Source organism: Nerophis lumbriciformis, linkage group LG13 (genome assembly GCF_033978685.3).
Source record: "Nerophis lumbriciformis linkage group LG13, RoL_Nlum_v2.1, whole genome shotgun sequence".
NCBI classification, from domain to species: Eukaryota; Metazoa; Chordata; class Actinopteri; order Syngnathiformes; family Syngnathidae; genus Nerophis; species Nerophis lumbriciformis.
The window spans coordinates 18,500,421-18,524,110 of NC_084560.2; the positions used below are offsets into that span (position 1 = coordinate 18,500,421).

At 37.3% G+C, this 23,690-nt stretch overlaps 1 protein-coding gene across 1 annotated transcript in view; it reads right to left on the reverse strand.

Moving 5' to 3' along the window:
• The window catches only part of slc15a1a (solute carrier family 15 member 1a), a 36,416-nt gene that overhangs the window by 5,728 nt on the left and 6,998 nt on the right, over window positions 1-23,690 (reverse strand). The window contains exons 6-17 of the mRNA XM_061971556.1: window positions 20,297-20,387; window positions 18,184-18,267; window positions 13,489-13,571; window positions 13,320-13,406; window positions 13,155-13,244; window positions 13,030-13,074; window positions 12,925-12,957; window positions 12,759-12,847; window positions 7,122-7,203; window positions 5,261-5,380; window positions 5,033-5,176; window positions 1,160-1,206 (exon numbers count right to left, since the gene is read on the reverse strand). Of these exons, the coding sequence (XP_061827540.1) occupies window positions 1,160-1,206; window positions 5,033-5,176; window positions 5,261-5,380; window positions 7,122-7,203; window positions 12,759-12,847; window positions 12,925-12,957; window positions 13,030-13,074; window positions 13,155-13,244; window positions 13,320-13,406; window positions 13,489-13,571; window positions 18,184-18,267; window positions 20,297-20,387 (995 nt within the window). The remainder of the gene's footprint in view (window positions 1-1,159; window positions 1,207-5,032; window positions 5,177-5,260; window positions 5,381-7,121; window positions 7,204-12,758; window positions 12,848-12,924; window positions 12,958-13,029; window positions 13,075-13,154; window positions 13,245-13,319; window positions 13,407-13,488; window positions 13,572-18,183; window positions 18,268-20,296; window positions 20,388-23,690) is intronic.

The window sequence follows — 23,690 nt, forward strand, 5'->3', positions numbered from 1 at the left end:
AATTCTGGTTGTGCTTACCGACCTCGAAGCAATTTGATTTGGTACATGGTGAAATGGTAAGTGTGACAAGTAGATGGCAGTCACACATAAGAGATACATGTAGACTGCAATATGACTCAAGTAAACAACACCAACATTTTATATGTTCCATTGAAAATTTAGAACATTACACACGGCGCTCAAAAATCTATCAAAATGTTTTAGTAAGACTTTGGTACGTAGACGATAAGCTTCTTATTTTTCTTCTATCTTCTTGTTATGGGACATTCATCATGTGCTGCTGCCATTTCTAATATAAAGTAGTGTTAAGTTCTTACTTATATCTGTCAGTAAACTCACTATGAAAGTGCTAAAACATACCGGTGTAGTGAGTTCACATTATTCACCCAAGGAACTTTAGTTATTAGAGAGTTCCGGTCGGACGTTTTTTCACGGGACACATTTGTTGTTGCACTAGTGAGCCACGGATGAGGAGATGCTGCTCCGTTATTGATTGAAGTAAAGTCTGAATGTCATTAAAACAGCTAGCTCCATCTTTTGACACTTCTTCCACACCCGTCCTTGCACGCTACACCGCTACAGCAAAGATGACGGAGAGAAGACGCTGTCGAAGGTGAGTCACGTAAATAAGACCGCCCACAAAACGGCGCATCCTGAAGAGACTGTCAGAAAGCGGCTTGAAGATGATCTGTAAAACATCATCTATGCAACATTTTGACCAAAGAACTACCATTACATGTTATGTAGACCACAAGGAAGTCTTTTACATTTAGAAAAAAAAAAATGTTTGACTCCTGTAATGAGTCTTATAATCCGGTGCGCCTTATATGTGAAAAAAGATCGAAAATAGACCATTCATCAGCAGTGCGCCTTATAATCCGGTGCGCCCTATGTTCCGGAAAATACGGTAAATTTGTATAGCCAATCTTGAAGTTGCCGAAAAATGTATGAATTGCAACTAAGTGTCAAGCTGTCATTTATTTTTATTTTATAGCTCGATTATATTTCCCACTTTGGTTTATTGAAGGTACTTAATAATGGCTAGATTATGGTTAGTTTTGACCGTAAATAGCAACAGACAAATAGAAAAAGAGGAACATAATGTTTTTCCCGTCCTTGAGTTCAAACAAATCAGCACTAATAATATACCAACACTTACCGGACGGCGTTATTTCCTTGCTGCGGCTTTTCTCTCACATCCTTAGTCTGAGGGGGAGAACATGCATGTTTGAATTGTGCGGCCATGAAAAGGTCATTTAAACCAAGGGTCCCCAACCTTTTTTTCCACCAGGGACCGGTTTAATGTATGCATCATTTTCACCGACCGGCTTTCCACGAGTGGCAGATAAAAACAGCAAAAAAATTAGAGATGGTCGCCGGCACGTTGATGGCATATACTATATACCAGTGTTTTTTAACCATAGTGCGCCACCTTAGAATGTAATATATTAGTTTTTTTCAGCTGTGGTCCACATCGACCGCAGCGGTACTTAGTTGTAATACACTTTTCCACCACTTGTGGCAGCAAAGACATTATAAACCAAACAGAAGAAGTCTGACGCTAAAGTCATAGAGAAATTTCTTCAGCGCAAAAATTATGACTAAAGTGTTGAAGCTGTGTTTTAATTCGCACTTTCATTTTGACAGTTTAGTTAAGAAACATGCTAGAATAATTGTATCCAAGTTATCACAAAACTTTGTGTTACATTGAGTTCAGCTCGCCCGGCGAGAGGACAAAAGCTGTCTTTGATGCTACCAATCATAAGTAGGGATGTCCGATAATGGCTTTTTGCCGATATCCGATATTGTCCAACTCTTTAATTACCGATACCGATATCAACCGATACCGATATCAACCGATATATACAGTCGTGGAATTAACACATTATTATGCCTAATTTGGACAACCACGTATGGTGAAGATAAGGTACTTTTAAAAAAAATAAAATAAAATAAAATAAGATAAATAAATTAAAAACATTTCTTGAATAAAAAAGAAAGTAAAACAATATAAAAACAGTTACCGTATTTTCCGCACTATAAGGCGCACCTAAAAACCACAATTTTTCTCAAAAGCTGACAGTGCGCCTTATAACCCGGTGCGCTTTATTACGATTCATTTTCATAAAGTTTCGGTCTCGCAACTTCGGTAAACAGCCGCCATCTTTTTTCCCGGTAGAACAGGAAGCGCTTCTTCTTCTACGCAAGCAACCGCCAAGGAAAGCACCCGCCCCCATAGAACAGGAAGCGCTTCACCCGCCCCCGGAAGAAGAAGAAAAAACGCGCGGATATCACCGTACGTTTCATTTCCTGTTTACATCTGTAAAGACCACAAAATGGCTCCTACTACGCGACAAGGGTCCGGTTCATAAAAAGACGCAATCTCTCCATCCGCACACGGATTACTACCGTATTTCACAGCAACTGATATTCCTGTGAACTGCACTGTGGAACGGGAGCACGTACGGTGAATATTCGCACCACAGGGAATGAGAAGTCATCCTTCACTGTGGTTCTAGCTTGCCATGCTAACTTCCACCCATGGTGATATTCAAAAGGAAGACCTTGCCAAAAGAGACCTTTCCAGCCGGCGTCATCATAAAAGCTAACTCGAAGGGATGGATGGATGAAGAAAAGATGAGCGAGTGGTTAAGGGAAGTTTACGCGAAGAGGCCGGGTGGCTTTTTTCACACAGCTCCGAAGGCGAACACACCTTCACTAAGACGGGCAGATAGCGCCGGTCGACATACGCCAACATCTGCCAGTGGATCGTAAATGCCTGGGCAGATAGTTTCGGTCACAACTGTGGTCCGAGCTTTCCGGAAGGCAGGATTCACAGAACTGCTGCACAACAACAGCGACACTGAATCCGATGACTTCGACGAGGCGGAGCCGGCCATTTTTGGATCCCACGCTTGCGCAACTTTTCAATTCGGACACCGAAGACGAAGAATTCGAAGGATTTACGAATGAAGAATAACTTCAGAAGGTGAGCGCTATGTTTATTTTGTGTGTTGTGACATTAACGTTCGAGCAACATTATGTTGCTATTTATTGCTCTACACCATTTTGAATTTTACTATGTTTGTGATTGCACATTTGCGTACATTTTGGGACAGAGTTGTTAGAACGCTGGTTTTCAATATATTATTAAAGTTTGACTGAACTATCTGACTGTTTTTTTGACATTCACTTTAGCGCAGCGTTTTTTTGACATTCACTTTAGCGCAGCGTAGGCGCGGCTTTTAGTCCGGGGCGGCTTATTGGTGGACAAAATTATGAAATATGTAATTCATAGAAGGTGCGGCTAATAATCCGGTGCGCCTTATAGTGCGGAAAATACGGTACCTTGAAACTAGTAATTCATGAAAATGAGTAAAATTAACTGTTAAAGGTTAGTAGTATTAGTGGACCAGCAGCACGCACAATCATGTGTGCTTACGGACTGTATCCCTTGCAGACTGTATTGATATATATTGATATATAATGTAGGAACCAGAATATTAAAAACAGAAAGAAACAACCCTTTTGTGTGAATGAGTGTAAATGGGGGAGGGAGTTTTTTTTGAGTTGGTGCACTAATTGTAAGTGTATCTTGTGTTTTTTATGTTGATTTAATAAAAAAAACAAAAAAAAAACAAACAATACAGATAATAAAAAAAACGATACCGATAATTTCCGATATGACATTTTAACGCATTTATCGGCCGATATTATCGGACATCTCTAATCATAAGGCTTGTAAAACTCCACTGTGTAGGATGTGACGCAACATGAAGGTGTTCTGTTTCTTTGGTGTATTGTAATCCGCAGAAATAATTTGTTTTGACCCGAGAACTACAAAGTGGAGAGGAAGCAGGACCAGACTCCCCTCCATGCTCCGCTTCTTTGAACTGTTTTACGACCTTTTCTTTGAACTGTTGTAATCAAAGGCGATGTCTGTTTACGACCCCCGTCCCTTAGAACCAGCTGTTGCCATGTAATCAGGGAAAGTCCAAATAAAAGAGGAGGCGTCCAATCTTTTGCCAGAGCGTGGTGAGACTGTGCAAGAGTACAGTCCAGACGTCTCTCCTCAATTGAGCCAAATTTGATTCTGTCTCTGTTTAATTCCTTGCTTCTTGTCTTGTTTAATAGATGTCATCAGTGTTTGAACCTGACACAACATTTATTATTAATTTTGTTTATTTCATTTAGCACAACAGAGTACATATTGTATGTAGATTTATTTTTTCTAATCAGGTTTTATTGTTAAATTAATAATAATCTTTATGATTAACACATGATTTTATATAATTTCACAAGGTAGGTTAGATATTTGTATTTTATTGAATATGATCAAAATCAAGAGTAAGATGACTAAGTCAGTGTTATTATTGGAGTGATGCCCGGGTCCCTCTGTGGTGGAAAAGCTGGGTCCTGAGGTCAAACAGGTTAAGAACCCCTGCTATATACAATGACCCTGCAGATGGAAATCTGGCACATTAACATTTTATATGTTCATTATTGTGCATTAATGTACTATAACAAATGGTGACTTCCTGTCAGGAGTTGTAATATAAGTTAAAAGTTAAAGTACCAATGAATGTCACACACACACTAGGTGTGGCAAAATTATTCTCTGCATTTGACCCATCACCCTTGATCCCCCCCTGGGAGGTGAGGGGAGCAGTGAGCAGCAGCGGTGGCCACGCCCGGGAATCATTTTTGGTGATTTAACCCCCAATTCCAACCCTTGATGCTGAGTGTCAAACAGGGAGGTAATAGGTCCCATTTTTATAGTCTTTGGTATGACTCGGCCGGGGTTTGAACTCACAACCTACCCATCTCAGGGCGGACACTCTAACCACTAGGCCACATCTATAAACAAGCTGATTGGTGTGTTTAGTGGGACAGGCCAAAGTTAAGTTGGAGAAAATGCGGTAGTTTATAAATTAATTCGTGTTTCTGTGCGGCCTGGTAGAAAATGTGTCACGGACCGGTACCGGTCCCCGGACCGGTGGTTGGGGACCACTGATTTAAACTGTCAACTGACCAGCTGCCACTCCTGTGAGAGGTTTGAGGGAAGCAAAAGTGTTTGTCGCTCCCCCTTGCTTAGGAAGACCGGCCTGGTCTCACCTGGACCGTCTACAGAAACACTAATTTCTTCCTCTTCAAACGTGAAGAACTGCTCACTGGCCTGACATGCACACACACATGGGAGAATACATTAACATGACAGTAGGCATACAAGGAAGAATGAATTATGAGGATTGGGACGTACCTGAGACGGCGACAGCTCCAGCTGGACATTGTTGCTCAGGTTGACTTTGACAGGATTCTGGCCCAGGTTTATTACTTTCAGCTGGCTCTCATACGCTGATGGGAACGTGGGCAGGGTTTTCTGAATAGTATTACAAAAGTAGGGTTTGACTCAATCAAAATAAACGTTTCTTTCGTGACTTAAAGATAATATTATACATGTCCGTCATTTAGACTTAGACTTTCTTTTATTGTCATTCAAATTTGAACTTTGCAGTACAGATAAGAACAAAATTTCGTTGCATTAGCTCATGATCGTGCAGGATAAAAAAAAGCAATAAGGTGCAGATATAAATAAATAGATTACTGTACAGATAAATATATTGCACTTTTAAAGCTGCATTTTTGTTAGGACTAGACCAGTGGTTCTTAACCTGGGTTCGATCGAACCCTAGGGGTTCGGTGAGTCGGGCTCAGGGGTTCGGCGGAGGTCAAAACACACCCGACTCATCGTGTAAATAAAAACTTCTCCCTATCGCTGTATTGCGGATACGGCAACAGCAGAAGTCACACTGATTTGCAGGTGCGTAATTTGTTGTGAGTTTATGCACTGTGTTGGTGTTATTGTTAGAACAAGGTGATGTTCATGCACGGTTCATTTTGTGCACCAGTAAAAAAACATGGTAACACTTTAGTATGGGGAACATATTCACCATTAATTAGTTGCTTATTAACATGCAAATTAGTAACGTATAGGCTCTTAACTAGTCATTGTTAAGTACTTATTAGATTTAGATTTAGATATATTGGTCCACGTTGGGGAAATTCATTTTCACTGCCGTACATTTGAACAATAGACATTACACATCACGAAACAAAAAACCCCAAAAATACATCATACATGACCAACACACATTTACAGGCTTGTCAGACAGGTTGTCCAGGCCTGCTGTTAATGCCTTATTCGGCATGGCCTTATTATAACCCTAACCCTCTAACCCTAACCAAATAACTCTAAATTAAGTCTTTGTTACTTAGAATATGTTCCCCAAGTGTCCAAAAAACTCTAAATTAAGTATTTGTTACTTAGAATATGTTCCCCATACTAAAGTGTTACCAAAAACATATAACTTTGTCTTGAATTTGAAAAAAACCATTGTGTTTTTCACTAAAAAAGGGTTCGGTGAATGCGCATATGACACTGGTGGGGTTCGGTACCTCCAACAAGGTTAAGAACCACTGGACTAGACAAAGTGGTGCTGATGAGAGAGATGCAGTGCACCGCCCTGCTGAGGAGTCACTGTGTGATGACTTCCATCCATACATCCATTTTTTTGTCCTGTTCGGGGTCGGGGGGTGGGGGAAGGGAGGGGGGAGGGTGGGGGGGCCTATCTCAGCTGCATTTGGGCGGAAGGCGGGGTACACCCTGGACAAGTCGCCACCTCATCACAGGGCCAACACAGATAGACAGACAACATTCACACTCACATTCACACACTAGGGCCAATTTAGTGTTGCCAATCAACCTATCCCCAGGTGCATGTCTGTGGAGGTGGGAGGGGCCTATCCCCAGGTGTATGTCTTTGGAGGTGGGAGGGGCTTATCCCCAGGTGCATGTCTGTGGAGGTGGGAGGGGCTTATCCCCAGGTGCATGTCTTTGGAGGTGGGAAGGGCCTATCCCCAGGTGCATGTCTTTGGAGGTGGGAGGAAGCCGGAGTACCCGGAGGGAACCCACGCAGTCACGGGGAGAACATGCAAACTCTACACAGGAAGATCCCGAGCCCAGGACCTTTGTATTGTGAGGAACATGCACTAACCCCTGTTCCACCGTGCTGCCCTGTATGAGGACTTAACAAGGCTAAATACTTTAACCATCTACTTACGTCAATTTCCACCTGCACCAGAGCAGCACAGACAAAGGCCACAGCTGCCAGAAACATCCCCACGGTCATTCTTTTCAAAGGCCTGGTGAAGAAAACTCCTTAGTACCGGTATGTTCTCTCCATCCAAACAGTAATATTGCCATAGATGAGTGAATCACACATTATAAAGCAAATATTTTCATAAAAAAATATGTTTATGACCTTCTAAGTATGTTTTTCCAACATTATGAGCGCCCTCTTTACATAAAATAACACCCTCACCTTTACACTCTTTTAATCCAAAATATCCGGGATATTCAATTAAAGTGTTTTGAGGGCCATATACCTGTATATTCATGAGAACCAGCGTCCTCTACAGTGGACATTTCATTTTTTCTGTCAAATTGTTTTTATATTTGAGTTACACATTTCAGGGAAAATGCCTTGTGTACACTGTTAAAAAAAAAGAAAGATCTTTAGATTTTAAGGTAAAAAAAAACAATTATACTGTAAATTAGACTTTTTTTTTACATCGAATAAAAAACCCCAAAAAGGCTCCACTGTTATTTTTAGGGTAAAATTGTGGCAACTGAGCTGCCCAGTTTTCTACAGCCGTCTTTTATTTTTTATTATTTTTATTTATTTATTTTAAATTTATTTATTTATTTTTATTTTTTAAATTTATTTTTATTAATCAATCCAACAAAACAAAACACAACAATACCATAATAATGCAATTCCAATTCCAAAACCAAACCCAACCCAGCAACATTCAGAATAGCAATAAACAAACACACAAAAATGACACAAAACAATCTAAAAGCAGTCAAGCAAAAATGAATATTATCAACAACAGTATCAATATTAGTGACAATTTCAACATAGCAGTGATTAAAAATCCCTCATTATCATATTATATATATATATATATATCATAAAAATAAAAACATTTACCGGTATTAAAAAAAACCAAAAGTGTCACAGTGGCTTACACTTGCATCGCATCTCATAAACTTGACAACACACTGTGTCCAACATTTTACACAAAGATAAAATAAGTCATATTTTTGGTTCATTTAATAGTTAAATAATGGATCCCATATTCCAATATATGACTCATTATTATCTAAACTAAATGCACTTTTTTCTACTGATATAATCTCCATAGCTTGTGTAGACCAGTCAGTATGTATTATGTGTGTATACCAGTCAGTATGTATTATGTGGGTATACCAGTCAGTATGTATTATGTGTGTATACCAGTCCGAATGTATTATGTGTGTATACCAGTCAGTATGTATTATGTGTGTATACCAGTCAGTATGTATTATGTGTGTATACCAGTCCGAATGTATTATGTGTGTATACCAGTCAGTATGTATTATGTGTGTATACCAGTCAGTATGTATTATGTGGGTATACCAGTCAGTATGTATTATGTGTGTATACCAGTCCGAATGTATTATGTGTGTATACCAGTCAGTATGTATTATGTGTGTATACCAGTCAGTATGTATTATGTGTGTATACCAGTCAGTATGTATTATGTGTGTATACCAGTCCGAATGTATTATGTGTGTATACCAGTCAGTATGTATTATGTGTGTATACCAGTCAGTATGTATTATGTGGGTATACCAGTCAGTATGTATTATGTGTGCATACCAGTCCGAATGTATTATGTGTGTATACCAGTCAGTATGTATTATGTGTGTATACCAGTCAGTATGTATTATGTGTGTATACCAGTCAGTATGTATTGTGTGTATACAAGTCAGTGTGTATTATGTGTGTGTACCAGTCGGTATGTATTATGTGTGTATACCAGTCAGTACGTATTATGTGTGTATACCAGTCAGTATGTATTATGTGTGTATACCAGTCAGTATGTATTAGGTGTGTATACCAGTCCGAATGTATTATGTGTGTATACCAGTCAGTATGTATTATGTGTGTATACCAGTCAGTATGTATTATGTGTGTATACCAGTCCGAATGTATTATGTGTGTATACCAGTCAGTATGTATTATGTGTGTATACCAGTCAGTATGTATTATGTGGGTATACCAGTCAGTATGTATTATGTGTGTATACCAGTCCGAATGTATTATGTGTGTATACCAGTCAGTATGTATTATGTGTGTATACCAGTCAGTATGTATTATGTGTGTATACCAGTCAGTATGTATTATGTGTGTATACCAGTCCGAATGTATTATGTGTGTATACCAGTCAGTATGTATTATGTGTGTATACCAGTCAGTATGTATTATGTGGGTATACCAGTCAGTATGTATTATGTGTGCATACCAGTCCGAATGTATTATGTGTGTATACCAGTCAGTATGTATTATGTGTGTATACCAGTCAGTATGTATTATGTGTGTATACCAGTCAGTATGTATTGTGTGTATACAAGTCAGTGTGTATTATGTGTGTGTACCAGTCGGTATGTATTATGTGTGTATACCAGTCAGTACGTATTATGTGTGTATACCAGTCAGTATGTATTATGTGTGTATACCAGTCAGTATGTATTAGGTGTGTATACCAGTCAGTACGTATTATGTGTGTATACCAGTCAGTATGTATTGTGTGTGTATACCAGTCAGTACGTATTATGTGTGTATACCAGTCAGTATGTATTATGTGTGTATACCAGTCAGTATGTATTATGTGTGTATACCAGTCAGAATGTGTTGCAGCAGTCTTTCATTTTGACCGTGTATACACCAGGAGTGCTGAGCTATTACAAAAAAAGCTATTCATCAATATGACAGTTTTAGTGTTTTTAAGACTCTGGTGCAAAAATGTTGGTCTCTCACAAGGGTTTTTGAGTTGAACTTGCCAACTCCGGCCTGGGAATGACACCAAACCGACCTGCGGGCCACCAGTTGAAAAGCATTGCTATATATTAGTAATGTTGCCTGAGGCTGAGCCAATCAGTGGTCGCCATAATGAACATCGTGCTCTGATTGGTTTGGTCCCCTCTAGTTGCCAATACTACTGAAGCATTAATATTTATAGTTTATTTAGCCATTGTAATGCTTGATAATGCTTGGTTGGGTCCCAAAAAAATGGTAAAATATGGTTTAAAAAAAATAAAATAAAAAAATAAAATAAATCAGCGATATTTGAAGCGTGACGTGGCGAGGGACGACTGTGTATACTACTATCAATATTATTATAAAAATGGTGTCGACATTTTCAATTCATAAATGTAATTTCAATAAGCAGCACGATGTGTTGTCATATTAGACTTACATACCCAGAGAAAGTCTGACATCACCATCTTGTAAAAATTTAAAGTCTCTCGGGCGAGTTACCACGATGTTTCCTTTCTTAACAATTACAGCACAGCAATAACTTATATGACTCAATTCTACACAACCTTTCCTAGTCATGGTGCAGAAAAAAAAAATTCAACCAGCACAAAAAGTCAACACACATGGACACACATAACACAACCTGCTCACTGAACTTTGTGGATATCATGAAAAAAAACACGTCCCATCACCAAAACATATTCGAAATTACAAAATACGAAATTACATCCATTGCAAGGCATTATGGGAAAAACGCAAACCACTCTCTCCACACTGACTTTTCAGTGCTTGATATTTCTGATCGATTGCAAAGCTATTAAGACTTCATCACGGAAGTAAACAAGGTAGGAGTTGAATTTTCACATACTCTTAATATGTAATTATAAATCATTATCAATTATACGTCAACACATGCATATACAGTATAGGCCAAATGTTTGGACACACCTTCTCATTTCAATGCGTTTTCTTTATTTTCATGACTGATTGTCACTGAAGGCGTCACAACTATGACACCTGTGAAGTGAAAACCATTTCAGGTGACTACCTCTTGAAGCTCATGGAGAGAATGCCAAGAGTGTGCAAAACAGTAATCAGTGCAAAGGGTGGCTATTTTGAAGAAACTAGAATATAAAACATATTTTCAGTTATTTCACCTTTTTTTTGTTAAGTACATAACTCCACATGTGTTCATTCATAGTTTTGATGTGACAATCTACAATGTAAATAGTCATGAAAATAAAGAAAACACATTGAATGAGAAGGTGTCTCCAAACTTTTGGCCTGTACTGTATATATATATAATTTTTTTTTTCCGGCCAAATTTTCTTAGCCCAATGCGGCACCCCCAGTCCAAAATTTTGCACTAACTTTGTCAATAAGCTCCTTCTTATTCACTACCCCTCTTGTTGTGGGGCAGACTGGCTTGTACGTGCACGTGCATTCTTTGCTGTTACCATTTATAATACACAGTAGCATATAGTTTGCACTTATGTCAGTAAACTCACGTTGGAAGCGCTAAAAAGTACAACAAAGATGGCAGGTAGAAGACGTTGGCTAAGTAGAGGGACGTAAATAAGACCACCCACAAAACGGCGCATCCTGAAGAGACTGTCAGAAAGAGACTTGAAGATGGTCTGTAAAACATCATCTATAAAACATTTTGACCAAAGAACCACCATTACATGTTATGTAGACCACAAGGAAGAATGTAGAAATGTAGAAAAAAAAAGATCATAATATAACCTTGTTAAATACCCATAAGCTCTTTAGCGCTGCAGAGATGTGTAAAAATGGAAAAAGATGAAGAAAAAATATATATTTTTTGTTTTAATATATTATCTGTAGGAGGACAAACACGACACCAACCTTCCTAATTGTTAGAAATCCCACTGTTTGTATTAAACATGCTTCACTGATGAGAGCATTTGACAAGCACTGTTTTGTCCTACTAATTTAAGCGATCCTTGAACTTATCGTAGTTTGTTTACATGTACAACTTTCTCTGACATTGCCACAGAAAGACGTGTTTTATGCCACCCCTTCTTTGTCTCATTTTGTCCACCAAACGTTTTATGCTGTTCGTGAATGCACAAAGGTGAACTTTGATGAGGTTATTGATTTGCAAGCAAGGTTATGACTGCAAGCTAATCGATGCTAACATGCTATTTAGGCTCGCTGTATGTACATATTGCATCATTACGCCTCGTTTGTAGCTATATTTAAGCTCATTTAATTTCCTTCACTTATGTCCTCTGTGTATTTAATTTATATTTCCATGTCTCATGACACATTATCTGTATATAATATTGGCTGCATTTCTGATATTTGTTTGTGTGCCAGACCACAGCAAACGTTACCCAGCTTGCAAAGATTGTAATAGAGCCATTAGAAGAAGACAGCCTGCCGTTTTCTTTAACTTGGACACACACATCTATACCTTTGGCCATTAAATTTCCAGGAGTTATCTCATCCTGTGAGAAGCCTTCATTTTACTAATGATTTCCAATGTTGCAAAAATGTGGAGAATAAAAATTAAAATACAACATTTCTATCAACGAAGATTTGCGTCAGCCTTTGATAGTAGGCTAATATAGCTAATATAGACACTTACATCATGTGTTGCTTTCATTATAACACTTATATGAGACTTTTAATTTGTTGTGGCTCCAGACAGATTTTGTTTTGTACTTTTTGGTCCAATATTTTCAACATTTTGGGTTGCCGACCCCTGCCCTGTAGCCCTAATTGATGCTTGGTTCTGAGTAAATCAATCCCAGCTCCAATCATAGGAGGAAATATGGTAATATGGCTCCCTCTAGTGTTACTTACGTAAAATTCAGGCCACATTTTTGGATGAGAGGGTAGATGAGACTGTCCATGATGGGCACCAGCGTCAAGATCAGGATAGGGTTCACAGTCTTTGACGAAAACAATCACATGATTACAATTTGAAATAAAACGCGGAAGACATTGTGGCTAAAAACGGTGAACCCACCTGCATCTGATCAGGCTGTATAACGAGCGCCCCCTGCAGACATAGAGAGGTTAGTGCATTCACATGTTAGTCGCTTTTGCCTGTTTTCCCAATGAGTAAACTTACAAAGTTTCCATCCATGGTGGTGGCCTGCAAAGTCCACCTGGAGCCCTTTGACACAGGACACGCACTTAGGAAGGTTCCATGGTGCAACATCGCTATTGAAGAGCTTTCAATAGAATACTCATTACCTTTTGGTCAAACAGAGTCCAGAACATTGGAAGTGGAATATACAGGAAGAGAACCTTCAGCACCATTTTTATTTGCGCAATTAAAAGTTTCTAAAGTGCAAGAAAGAAGAATATTTTAACAACGTTGGATAAGAGCTTATATGACGCGGCTGATGGCAAACTTACATGATACTTTTCCTCCGCCCAGTCCATCCAGTGCTGCCTCTTGGGGAACCTTCTGCTTCTGTGCCTGTAGCGGTTTTTGATGGCAAACTGATTGAAAGAAAGAGAACTAAAACAAACGAAGTCACAGATATTTGAGGGAGGTTAAAATGAGTCGGGAAAACAAACTTACACCGATGCACTGACACACTTCCATCATGATGTTCCCTTGAGGCTCTGCTTTGTAGTACATTCCACTCCCCACAATGAACACCACTGTTTGACACATCACATCATTATCATACGTCGACACTGATGCACATTTTAGAGTAGTCCGTGTTCAGCGTGTATAGCAGTGTGTAGATTCGCTATCCACTGAAAATACAAACCCCGTTTCCATATGAGTTGGGAAATTGTGTTAGATGTAAATATAAACGGAAGACAATGATTTGCAAATCATTTTCAACCCATATTCAATTGAATGCACTACAAAGACAACATATTTGATGTTCAAACTCATAAACTTTATTTATTTTTTTGCAAATAATAATTAACTTCGAATTTTATGGCTGCAACACGTGCCAAAGTAGTTGGGAAGGGGCATGTTCACCACTGTGTTACATGGCCTTTCCTTTTAACAACACTCAGTAAACGTTTGTGAACTGAGGAGACACATTTTTTAAGCTTCTCAGGTGGAATTCTTTCCCATTCTTGCTTGATGTACAGCTTAAGTTGTTCAACAGTCCAGGGGTCTCCGTTGTGCTATTTTAGGCTTCATAATGCGCCACACATTTTCAATGGGAGACAGGTCTGGACTACAGGCAGGCCAGTCTAGTACCCACACTCTTTTACTATGAAGCCACGTTGATGTAACACGCGGCTTGGCATGGTCTTGCTGAAATAAGCAGGGGCGTCCATGGTAACGTTGCATGGATGGCAACATATGTTGCTCCAAAACCTGTATGTACCTTTCAGCATTAATGGTGCCTTCACAGATGTGTAAGTTACCCATGTCTTGGGCACTAATACACCCCCATACCATCACAGATGCTGGCTTTACAACTTTGCGCCTAAAACAATCCGGATGGTTCTTTTCCTCTTTGGTCCGGAGGACACAACGTCCACAGTTTCCAAAAACAATTTGAAATGTGGACTTGTCAGACCACAGAACACTTTTCCACTTTGTATCAGTCCATCTTAGATGAGCTCAGGCCCAGCGAAGCCGACGGCGTTTCTGGGTGTTGTTGATAAACGGTTTTCGCCTTGCATAGGAGAGTTTTAACTTGCACTTACAGATGTTGCGATTAACTGTAGTTACTGACAGTGGGTTTCTGAAGTGTTCTTGAGCCCATGTGGTGATATCCTTTACACACTGATGTCGCTTGTTGATGCAGTACAGCCTGAGGGATCGAAGGTCCCGGGCTTAGCTGCTTACGTGCAGTGATTTCTCCAGATTCTCTGAACCCTTTGATGATATTACGGACCGTAGATGGTGAAATCCCTAAATTCCTTGCAAAAGCCGGTTGAGAAAGGTTTTTCTTAAACTGTTCAACAATTTGCTCACGCATTTGTTGACAAAGTGGTGACCCTCGCCCCATCCTTGTTTGTGAATGACTGAGCATTTCATGGAATCTACTTTTATACCCAATCATGGCACCCACCTGTTCCCAATTAGCCTGTTCACCTGTGGGATGTTCCAAATAAGTGTTTGATGAGCATTCCTCAACTTTATCAGTATTTATTGCCACCTTTCCCAACTTCTTTGTCACGTGTTGCTGGCATCAAATTCTAAAGTTAATGATTATTTGCAAAAAAAAAAAAAGTTTATCAGTTTGAACATCAAATATGTTGTCTTTGTAGCATATTCAACTGAATATGGGTTGAAAATGATTTGCAAATCATTGTATTCCGTTTATATTTACATCTAACACAATTTCCCAACTCATATGGAAACGGGGTTTGTAAATAACTGGCAGCACCAAGATAATTGTGTGTTGCCTACAGTCAAACGTGGTGTTTGTAGCGTCCAATCCAATCCACTTTATTTATATAGCTCATTTCAAAAAACAATAGAAGTTTCACAAAGTGCTGCACAGAAGTTAAGACAAACATACTAGAAGAGTCAGTAATGCAAAACATTTATCTATAAAAAGAATAAATAAATAAAATACATCAGAGAAAATAAAATAGACTAAAATCACACAACTCCCATGCTGGTTTAAAAGCCAAAAAGTAAAAATACGTTTTAAAACGTAATTTAAAAGTCATTAAAGAAAATACAATTAACCAATAAATTATTGGTATTGTTCATTATCAATAGTGCTATTTCTATTAGTAGTTGTAATGCTCCATTTGTAGTGTAATAATGCTCATTGTCATTTCTGTATTATTATTTATTTCGCTAACTGCTTCTTTGCTATCACTTTTACCATCATATTTGTACATATCCTATTTGCTGATGTTGCTCTATTGTTGTTGTTGTTTTTGTCTCTCTGTCTAATCCCCCTCTTGTCCCCACAATTTCCCCCTCTGTCTTCCTTTTTTTCTCTTTCTATCCCCTCCTGCTCCGGCCCGGCTGCACCAAATGATAATATAAATACATTTTATAAAGTCAAATACAAATAAGGCAACAAGAGAAGTATCCCACACTTCTCTTTTGTAAAGTAAATCTGAACAGCCGATATGGGCATCTACATCAACTATATGATTTGCCTGAGAAGCTGGACAGGACAAAAAAATAAATAAATAAAAATAAAAGTCATTAAAGAGGGAGCCGTCCGAATAGCAAGAGGGATATCGTTCCAAAGTTTTGGAGCCACAGCAGAAATTGCACCATCACCTCTGGATTTTAAACGGGTTGTTGGGACGACAAGAAGAAACTGATCAGCTGACCTCAGAGACCTTGTGGGGGTGTACATTTTTAAAAGGTCTGACGCTATCCGTTTAGAGATTTAAAAACAAACAACAATATTTTAAAAATGAATTCTAAAATGAACTGGGAGCCAGTGAAGAGATGCTAAAATGGGGGTACCGTGTTCATGTTTTTTTTAGTGCCAGTTAAAAGGCGAGTGTCAGAATAATTGTATGTAAGTTATCACTAAACTTTGTGTTGCCATGAGTTCCCGGCGAGCAGACAAAAGCTGTTTTTGATCTTACCAATCAAAAAGGCTTGTAAAACTCCACTGTGTAGGATGGGAAGCGACATGAAGGTGTCGGTTTCTTTGATGTATTGTAATCCACAGAAAGATTTTGTCTTGACCCGAGATCTACAAAGCGGAGAGGAAGCAGGACCTGACCCCCCTCCAGGCACCTTTTCTTTGAACTGTTTTTTAACCAAAGACGACGGCTGTTTACGACCCCCCTTCCTTTAGAAACAGCTGTTGCCATGTAATCAGGGAAAGTCCAAATAAAAGAGGAGGCGTACAATCTTTCGTCAGAGCGTGGTGGGAGACTGTACAAGTACAGGTCTATGCGTTTCTCCTCATTGAGCCAAATTTAATTCTGTCTCTGTTTAATTCCTTGCTTCTTTATCTGTTTAATAGATGTCATCAGTGTTTGAACCTGACAGAGAGCAGCAGCATTTTGGACTAACTGCAATCCAGCTATTGAGGCCTGCTTCGAAACAACGCAGAGGGAGTTGCAGTAGTCCAAACGTGATGAAATAAAAGCATGGATTACCCGCTCAGAGTCGTTAAAAGACAAAACTGAATACATTTTTGCTAAAAGTCTTAAAAGATAAAAACTACATCGTACAACGCAGTTAACCTGCTGCTCCAACTTAAAATCATTGACGAACTTAAAACCAAGATTTGTAAAAGTTGGTTTTTAAATAAGGCATCAGGGGGTCCAGGTCACTGGGGGGAGCATTCAGTTTTACTTTTGAGTCAAATAAAATAATTTCCGTCTTGTTCTCATTTAAGTTTAGAAAGTTTACCGCCAACCATGCTTTTTGTCCTCAAAACAATTTAAAAGTGATTTTAAACGTGTGTCACTTTTCTTTTTTTAAAGGGACATAGATTTGCGCATAAAGATGATATGATATATAATATATATTTTTTAAATGTGTCCGCACTGAGGAGCTGTGATTCATTGAGGGAAACATGAATCCTAACATTGACATTGTGAAACATAGCCCCATCCTACCCCTTGGTGAACATTAGAAAAATACCAAAATAAATATAAACTTAAAAAAAAAGAAGGTCCGAATAATACATAAAGTTGGCTATGAAGAACATTCAACTCCTTTATTTATGCAATCAAAAATATTGATATTCAATGATTTAGCGCATTTGCAAACAGCTAAAATTGAGAAAAAAAGCAAACTATAACCTGCTACACAAGAATGTACAATAATTCTTCTCAAGGAAAAATCTAACTTAAAACATTTGTATGCACGTACAACACTTAAAACCTTAAACATATCAGTATGTCAAATTAAATTTCGGAATGAATTAAGCAAATAAGAAAAACAACGTACTGATATGATGCAGTTTAAGAAAATGTTCCAAATTCAAAGTGTTTGCAAAGTACAAAGAATAAGAATCCGGGTAAACGTCTTGATCATTTCATTCATCTCATTATATGATTCACAACTTACCTAACAATTAATTTAAGAGAACTATTCTGACTATTCATTTATCTAATTAGTTTTTAACAAATTGAGCACAGGAAGTGAACACAAAATGTGTTAGAAATTGCTACGATATGGAAAAGTGGTAGGATTAAATAAGTTCTGCTTCTTATTAATCATTTTCAGATATGTAATGACAAAATGTAAATATATGATGGACAATATTATAACTGTGTGCATGTCCGAAAAAAAAACCCCCACATTGCTTTCCCAGCTGTACACTGACTAATCTAACATATGTATATTTAATATACATACCCAGTGCCACCACCATGAGTGCAGCAGGTACACCAAAAGCCAAAGGATAGCAGCTCTGCTTGGAATGGATGCCACACTCTTGCGCTGCGGGTGACGACAAACAAACATACTTATAGAAAACAGCCCACATTTTGGCAAACAATTCAGGATTTATGTTTACTTGCACGAAATGTAGCTATATACAGGGTTTGTACACCTTATCCATGGCCAAATTCAAGCACTTTTTAAAGGACTTTCAAGATCAATTTTCCAGTTTTTCCAGTAGCCTTCAAAGGCGAAAACCAGTGTGAATCAATCCATAGCCTTGTTGTTTGAGGTCACCAAATGCTGTCTGTAGGAAACATATGGAAAATCTGCTAAAACCTAAGCCTAACATTGAACCAACAGTTATCATGAACTGAATGGCGCATAGAAAATGAAGCAGTGTTTGTGTAGACTTTTCAATGTCATTGGTGTTTGCTAACGTGTCTCCATTTGTGTTGTTTTTCTAATTTCTTGTTCTTTTTCTTACTTACAACACTCAATGACATGGAACAGCACGGATTGATTCACACCGTATTTGTGCTTGTAAACTGCATAATGTGATATAAATATCCTAATCTACGATATTACTCCCTCGAATGGCCTTCATGCAACAACAGGAGCAGGCTGTTCTGAAAACATCCCCCCCGAGGACTCCTCAATGATGGACGCTTTTGACCTCCCTCCCTCCTCAACGACACCTGGAGTCGAACTTTTGCTTGCATGCAGAACAGCCCCAGGCCTATGGACACTACATCAACACAACCAAAACAATGGGCATATACACACACACCCACCCCGACCCCACGCCTTCACCACCGCTTGATTCCCCTTCGGGGTGATGGACGGCTGGCAGCGCTTTATAGCAGCAGTCGACCTCCAGGGTCCCAACCCCCCCCCCCCCCCCCTCTGTTGCGAGTTGTCGTGATTATATGTAACATGTTTATATGTGCATGGCATGGAGGTTTTTTCCCACTCCAGATTAGGCCCCCTTAGGAGCTCAGTCTAGATTGTATTTTTTTACTCATCTTCTTCCCCTTTACCTTTTTCCCATCTTTTATGGGGCGCCTTGTGGCGACCCATCAGCGTTCCTGTTCTGTAACCCTGTACACGGTTTGTTTGTCTAATCTTGAACGGGTTTGTGCTGAAAACAAAGTTTCGTTGTACTTTAATGTTGACAATAAAGTCCTATCCTATCCTATCCTAAATACACGCACCCTCAAAAAGTCAATTTCACTCATTTATTAACAAAAATGTTCCACATTAATATAAGGATAATAAATTAAAGGAAAATATTTAGTTTGTTTCACAACACCTGTCACCTTTCATTAAGCATATCTAGCCTTATAACTGTGGCTATGATAAGAAATGAACAAAAAGACAAAAGTTAACTTGTTTTGCTTTCACTGAGGTAGCCAGACAAGTTAAGTAGACAATGAAAATAATAGAGAAAGAAATGCATACAACCATGTTGTGTAAAAACTACAAAATCATTCATATTAACTCAGCCCTAAGTTGTGAAAAAGGTTACAAATGATACATTACATGACCTTCTCAGTACAAACAAGTCCAATAATGGACTAATAATTTCCATCCAATGTTCATTAAAACGACAACCTCCCGGCATGATGGACCGATGCACCACTGTCCTCTTGGGGGCGACACAGAGCCTCTGGCATGACAACCTAATGTAAGGGCTAATGTAAGATCAAGCGTGTAGTTTTCATTTTTAAGGAAACTTATTTTTTTTTTCCATTTTATAACTAGCCTATTGAGTCAGACTGCCGAGAAATACGATGAACATTTCCAAGCACTACACCCAAAATTCAAGCATTTTCCAAACCTTGAAAACAAAACATTAAAAATCCAAGCATTTTCAAGGTTTTTAAGCACCCGTACGAACCCTGTTCAAAACAAAACAAAAGTTGTGTTTTGTATTGAACTTGGTTACGTTCCTATCACAACGATGCCATCCCAGATGTTTTTGATCCGAGCGTCCATTGCTACATTTCAGTCACTTTTGTCACGATAAAAGACTTTTAAGTGTCGACACGAGACGGGAACAAAAATTCCTTTCTCAAATGTTGCCTACCTCGAAGGATGGGAGTAATAATGGTTGACAGGAGACTCCCTCCATTGATGCACAGGTAGAATACAGAGAAAAAGGTGCGTCTCTGCTTTTCCTGCAGACAAAAAAATAAATAAACAAAGTGAAAATATATACGTTTTATTTGGGAGAATATTTAAAGGTGCCATGAGTAATACTTTCATGTCAAGTCATCAATAAAGGCACTGATATGTCAAAAGGCATTAATAAATCATGTTCTTTTCTAATACCTTTATAACTGATAACGGTAGTGAAGTGAATTATATTTATATAGCGCTTTTCTCTAGTGACTCAAAGCACTTTTACATAGTGAAACCCAATATCTAAGTTACATTTAAACTAGTGTGGGTGCCACTGGGAGCAGGTGGGTAAAGTGTCTTGCCCAAGGACACAACGGCAGTGACTAGGATGGCAGAAGCAGGGATCGAACCTGCAACCCTCAAGTTGCTGGCACGGCCACTCTACCAACCGTGCTATTCCGCCCCACATTGTTATTGTTGTCATTTCTATGCCCCGCCCTCCACCGTTTGACCAATTAAAAAGTCTGTGAGTGTGTTACATCCAGGTTGGCAGTTACGCACCGCCACCTTCGTCTAGCTCAGGGTTAGGGATATAACCACATATAAATATATATACACTATAACCACATATAAATATATATACACTATAACCACATATAAATATATATACACTTTAACCACATATAAATATATATACACTATAACCACATATACATATATATATACACTATAACCATATATAAATATATATACACTATAACCACATATAAATATATATACACTATAACCACATATAAATATATATACAATATAACCACATATAAATATATATACACTATAACCACATATAAATATATATACATTGTAACCACATATAAATATATATACACTATAAACACATATAAATATATATACACTATAACCACATATAAATATATATACACTATAACCACATATAAATATATATACACTATAAACACATAAATATATATACACTATAACCACATATAAATATATATACACTATAACCACATATAAATATATATATACACTATAACCACATATAAATATATATACACTATAACCACATATAAATATATATACATTGTAACCACATATAAATATATATACACTGTAACCATATATAAATATATATACACTATAACCACATATGAATATTTATACACTATAACCACATATAAATATATATATATATACACTATAACCACATATAAATATATATACACTATAACCACATATAAATATATATATATACACTATAACCACATATAAACATATATACACTATAACCACATATAAACATATATACACTATAACCACATATAAATATATATACACTATAACCACATATAAATATATATACACTATAACCACATATAAATATATATACACTATAACCACATATAAACATATATTCACTACAACCACATATAAATATATATACACTATAACCACATATAAATATATATACAATATAACCACATATAAATATATATACACTATAACCACATATAAATATATATACATTGTAACCACATATAAATATATATACACTGTAACCACATATAAATATATATACACTATAACCACATATGAATATATATACAACCACATATAAATATATATATATATATGTACACTATAACCACATATAAATATATATACACTATAACCATATATAAATATATATACACTATAACCACATATAAATATATATACACTATAACCACATATAAATATATATATATATATACACTATAACCACATATAAACATATATACACTATAACCACATATAAACATATATACACTATAACCACATATAAATATATATACAATATAACCACATATAAATATATATATATACACTATAACCACATATAAACATATATACACTATAACCACATATAAACATATATACACTATAACCACATATAAACATATATACACTATAACCACATATAAACACTATAACCACATATAAATATATATACACTATAACCACATATAAATATATATATATACACTATAACCACATATAAACATATATACACTATAACCACATATAAACATATATACACTATAACCACATATAAACATATATACACTATAACCACATATAAATATATATACAATACAACCACATATAAATATATATACACTATAACCACATATAAATATATATACATTGTAACCACATATAAATATATATACACTGTAACCACATATAAATATATATACACTATAACCACATATGAATATATATACACTATAACCACATATAAATATATATATATACACTATAACCACATATAAATATATATACACTATAACCATATATAAATATATATACACTATAACCACATATAAATATATATACACTATAACCACATATAAATATATATACACTATAACCACATATAAATATATATATATACACACTATAACCACATATAAACATATATACACTATAACCACATATAAACATATATACACTATAACCACATATACACATATATTCACTACAACCACATATAAAGCTGTTTGATGCTTGGAAGAGTTGCTGGGGATCAATTTAGGTTGAGCTGAGCCATGATTTTATGGCAGTTTTAAAATTTAGTAGGGAAGTTGGAATTTTAAGGTGTGTTGGTAGTGCATTCCACTGTGTGGTGGCAAAATAGTAGAATGCATTTTTTCCCATGAGCGTCTTGAATTTTGGGGGGACGAGGTCTGAGGAACTCCCTCTGGTGTAGTACCTGTGAGCATCACTTACTCTGGTGAAATAGGTACTTGGCGACAGTTTCTCTGAGTATTTTGAATACCAGGCACATTGAGATTTGGTGTACTCGTAAAGTGGGCTTGAGTTAGGTGAGTCCTGTATGGGAGGTTGAGCAGGAGTCTCACCAGCTTGTTTTGGGAAGTTTGCAGTTTTCTTTTTAGTGGCTTGGTGAACCATGAGGTGCAGGCGTAGTCCAAATGACACTGTATGAGGGCACCGGCAAGGGTCTTAAAAGTTAAAGTTAAAGTACCAATGATTGTCACACACACACTAGGTGTGGCGAGATTATTCTCTGCATTTGACCCATCACCCTTGATCACCCCCTGGGAGGTGAGGGGAGCAAGTGTATTCCTGTTGATAAACGCAGAAATCCTGCCCAAAAATCTAGTTTTATTATTGATCTTGGTGATTGCTTTTAATGCCATTTTTTCCACCCGAGAGAGTCCAATATACAACCTAGGTCAATTACCTTGTTTTTGCTGGTGATTATGGTATTATGGTATTTCAACAAATAGTGGCAAAGCATTGGGTTTTGTTAGTATTTACCATACATAAATACA